General features: G+C 55.0%; 1 protein-coding gene across 1 annotated transcript in view; it reads left to right on the forward strand.

Moving 5' to 3' along the window:
- Nucleotides 1-2,976, forward strand: part of LOC311289102 (protein PHTF2) — a 33,025-nt gene extending 30,049 nt beyond the window's left edge. The window contains exons 15-16 of the mRNA XM_084406860.1: nucleotides 1,827-1,952; nucleotides 2,040-2,976. Of these exons, the coding sequence (XP_084262986.1) occupies nucleotides 1,827-1,952; nucleotides 2,040-2,060 (147 nt within the window). The 3' untranslated portion in view covers nucleotides 2,061-2,976. The remainder of the gene's footprint in view (nucleotides 1-1,826; nucleotides 1,953-2,039) is intronic.
- The last annotated feature ends 1,167 nt before the right edge of the window (nucleotides 2,977-4,143 follow it).

Raw genomic sequence — 4,143 nt, forward strand, 5'->3', positions numbered from 1 at the left:
ATCCTCTGTGTGTGTGTCCCGTTGACGGAGTGTGTGTGTGTCCCGCTGACGAAGTGTGTGTGTGTGTGTCCCGCTGACGGAGTGTGTGTGTGTGTCCCGCTGACGGAGTGTGTGTGTGTGTCCCGCTGACGGAGTGTGTGTGTGCAGGAGCTGGACGCCCCCTTCCGCCTGTACGGGCTGACGATGAATCCTCTGTGTGTGTCCGTGTGTGTGTGTCCCGTTGACGGAGTGTGTTTGTGTGTGTGTCCCGCTGACGGAGTGAGTGTGTGTGTGTGTGTGTGCAGGAGCTGGACGCCCCCTTCCGCCTGTACGGGCTGACGATGAATCCTCTATGTGTGTTTCCGTGTGTGTGTCCCGTTGACGGAGTGTGTTTGTGTGTGTGTCCCGCTGACGGAGTGAGTGTGTGTGTGTGTGTGTGCAGGAGCTGGACGCCCCCTTCCGCCTGTACGGGCTGACGATGAATCCTCTGTGTGTGTGTCCGTGTGTGTGTGTGTGTGTCTCCCGTTGACGGAGTGTGTGTGTGTCCCGCTGACGAAGTGTGTGTGTGTCCCGCTGACGGAGTGTGTGTGTGTGTCCCGCTGACGGAGTGTGTGTGTGTGTGTGTGTGTGTGTGTGTGTGTGTGTGTGTGCGCAGGAGCTGGACGCCCCCTTCTGCCTGTACGGGCTGACGATGAATCCTCTGTGTGTGTGTCCCGTTGACGGAGTGTGTGTGTGTGTGTGTGTGTCCGTCCCGCTGACGGAGTGTGTGTGTGTCCCGCTGACGAAGTGTGTGTGTGTGTGTCCCGCTGACGGAGTGTGTGTGTGTGTGTGTGTCCGTCCCGCTGACGGAGTGTGTGTGTGTCCCGTTGACGGAGTGTGTGTGTGTCCCGCTGACGAAGTGTGTGTGTGTGTGTCCCGCTGACGGAGTGTGTGTGTGTGTGTGTGTCCGTCCCGCTGACGGAGTGTGTGTGTGTGTGTGTGTGCAGGAGCTGGACGCCCCCTTCCGCCTGTACGGGCTGACGATGAATCCTCTGTGTGTGTGTCCCGTTGACGGAGTGTGTGTGTGTCCCGCTGACGAAGTGTGTGTGTGTGTGTCCCGCTGACGGAGTGTGTGTGTGTGTCCCGCTGACGGAGTGTGTGTGTGTGTCCCGCTGACGGAGTGTGTGTGTGTGCAGGAGCTGGACGCCCCCTTCCGCCTGTACGGGCTGACGATGAATCCTCTGTGTGTGTCCGTGTGTGTGTGTCCCGTTGACGGAGTGTGTTTGTGTGTGTGTCCCGCTGACGGAGTGAGTGTGTGTGTGTGTGTGTGCAGGAGCTGGACGCCCCCTTCCGCCTGTACGGGCTGACGATGAATCCTCTATGTGTGTTTCCGTGTGTGTGTCCCGCTGACGGAGTGTGTGTGTGTGTGTGTGTGTGTGTGTGTGTGTGTGTGTGTTCCGCTGACGGTGTGTGTGTGTGCGTGTGTGTGTGTGTGTGTGTGTGTGTCACGCTGACGGAGTGAGTGTGTGTGTGTGTGTGTGCAGGAGCTGGACGCCCCCTTCCGCCTGTACGGGCTGACGATGAATCCTCTGTGTGTGTTTCCGTGTGTGTGTCCCGCTGACGGAGTGTGTGTGTGTGTGTGTGTGTGTGTGTGTGTGTGTGTGTCCCGCTGACGGAGTGTGTGTGTGTGCAGGAGCTGGACGCCCCCTTCCGCCTGTACGGGCTGACGATGAATCCTCTGTGTGTGTGTGTGTGTGTGTCCCGCTGACGGAGTGTGTGTGTGTCCGTGTGTGTGTGTCCCGCTGACGGAGTGTGTGTGTGTCCCGCTGACGGAGTGTGTGTGTGTCCGTCCGTGTGTGTGTGTGCAGGAGCTGGACGCCCCCTTCCGCCTGTACGGGCTGACGATGAATCCTCTGCTGTACAACATCACGCAGGTGGTGATCCTGTCGGCCGTGTCGGGGGTCATCAGTGACATGCTGGGCTTCAACCTGAAGGTCAGAGCGAGGTCGAGGTCAAGGTCACGCTTCTGTGTGTTCATGTGTCTGCAGCATTCACAGTGTGTGTGTGTGTTTCCTTCACAGCTGTGGAAGATCAAATCCTGACACGACTCGAGTGATTCTGCACCGAACACACACACACATGACGACTCCTGACCGTGACCTCTTGACCCTGTGGTTGGGAGAAGACCGTGACCTCTTGACCCCGTGGTTGGGAGAGCTTGTGCAATTCTGCTATTTATTTTACCCTTTCAGTGTTTCTTTTTTATTCTCCAGTATTTGTTTTAGCTGTTACAATTGTTTTAAGTATTATTTTAGCTCGGGATGTGACGTTCTCATTGGATAGATGCAGTTGTTTTGCAGTCTGGTATTTAAGACTGCTGTGAGTTACTGAAACCAAGAGTTTGAAGAGGAAAGACCCATCAGGTCAGGGGTCAAGGGTGGTGATGAAACTGACACACACATTTATATTTTGATCTGTTTTTCAGCTTTGCTCTGTGTGTTTATATTCTCAGAAGTGTCAGTGGCTGAAACGAACACTGATGCGTCTTCAGTACCACTTAAACGAGAGAGTGTGTGTGTGTGTGTGAGCAGTTAGGAAAGCCTCAAGATGTGCACTTTACAGCAGAAAATGTTACATGTTTCAGTCAAAAGCGTCTTGGCGTCGTGTTTCTGTGTGGGACAGACGGTGTTACGACCAAAGTGTTTGTGTGTGTTTTGCTGGAGATGAATGTATCAGAGACTCTTTGACTGACAGTTACTCTATTTCTTTGGTGTTGTTTGTTTTTGCCTGTTTTGGTTTTGATTCGTATAGATCCATATTTCTGTTCATGGAGGGAAAATGTTCTGTTACAAAGAAACACTATTTGAGGAAATGGAAAGAACCTTTCCGAGAGAATCTTGTGTTTGTAATTTGTGTATCTGTCAAACGTTACGGTTTCTCAGTTTCCACCGGTCGGTACGGCCAGACCTCACGAGACTCTGGTGTCACTTACTGTACAAATAAACCTCATGAAAAGTGTGTGCTGAGCTTCAACCATCTGCTAACTCTCCAGGTATGTGCTGTGACCCATGCTAACACACACCAACATAAAAATAGTTAGACTATACGCGTTTAGTTAAACTTTCACCAAACCAGTTTTCTGAAACAGTCCTGCTGCGTGAGAACACACACCAGCTCATGAACACTGCATCTATAGTGAAGGGGTAGGAGTTTCAGATGAGGCGTCTTCTACTCGTCAACTAAAGCTCAGTGTTCACTAGTGTGTGACTGACCTGAGCCGGATCTCAGTCGAAGCTCAGCCGGACTCCTGACGGATCTCAGCCGAAGCTCAGCCGGACTCCTGACGGATCTCAGCCGGACTCCTGACAGATCTAAGCCGAAGCTCAGCCGGACTCCTGACGGATCTAAGCCGAAGCTCAGCCGGACTCCTGACGGATCTCAGCCGGACTCCTGACAGATCTAAGCCGAAGCTCAGCCGGACTCCTGACGGATCTCAGCCGGACTCCTGACGGATCTCAGCCGGACTCCTGACGGATCTCAGCCGGACTCCTGACAGATCTAAGCCGAAGCTCAGCCGGACTCCTGACGGATCTCAGCCGGACTCCTGACGGATCTCAGCCGGACTCCTGACGGATCTAAGCCGAAGCTCAGCCGGACTCCTGACGGATCTCAGCCGGACTCCTGACGGATCTCAGCCGAAGCTCAGCCGGACTCCTGATGGATCTCAGCCGAAGCTCAGCCGGACTCCTGACGGATCTCAGCCGGACTCCTGACGGATCTCAGCCGGACTCCTGACGGATCTCAGCCGGACTCCTGACAGATCTAAGCCGAAGCTCAGCCGGACTCCTGACGGATCTCAGCCGAAGCTCAGCCGGACTCCTGACGGATCTCAGCCGGACTCCTGATGGATCTCAGCCGAAGCTCAGCCGGACTCCTGACGGATCTCAGCCGAAGCTCAGCCGGACTCCTGACGGATCTCAGCCGAAGCTCAGCCGGACTCCTGACGGATCTCAGCCGAAGCTCCGCCGGACTCCTGACGGATCTCAGCCGGACTCCTGATGGATCTCAGCCGAAGCTCAGCCGGACTCCTGACGGATCTCAGCCGAAGCTCAGCCGAAGCTCAGCCGGACTCCTGACGGATCTCAGCCGAAGCTCAGCCGGACTCCTGACGGATCTCAGCCGGAC

The sequence above is a fragment of the Rutilus rutilus genome, assembly GCF_951802725.1.
Source record: "Rutilus rutilus genome assembly, chromosome: 4".
Taxonomy (NCBI): domain Eukaryota; kingdom Metazoa; phylum Chordata; class Actinopteri; order Cypriniformes; family Leuciscidae; genus Rutilus; species Rutilus rutilus.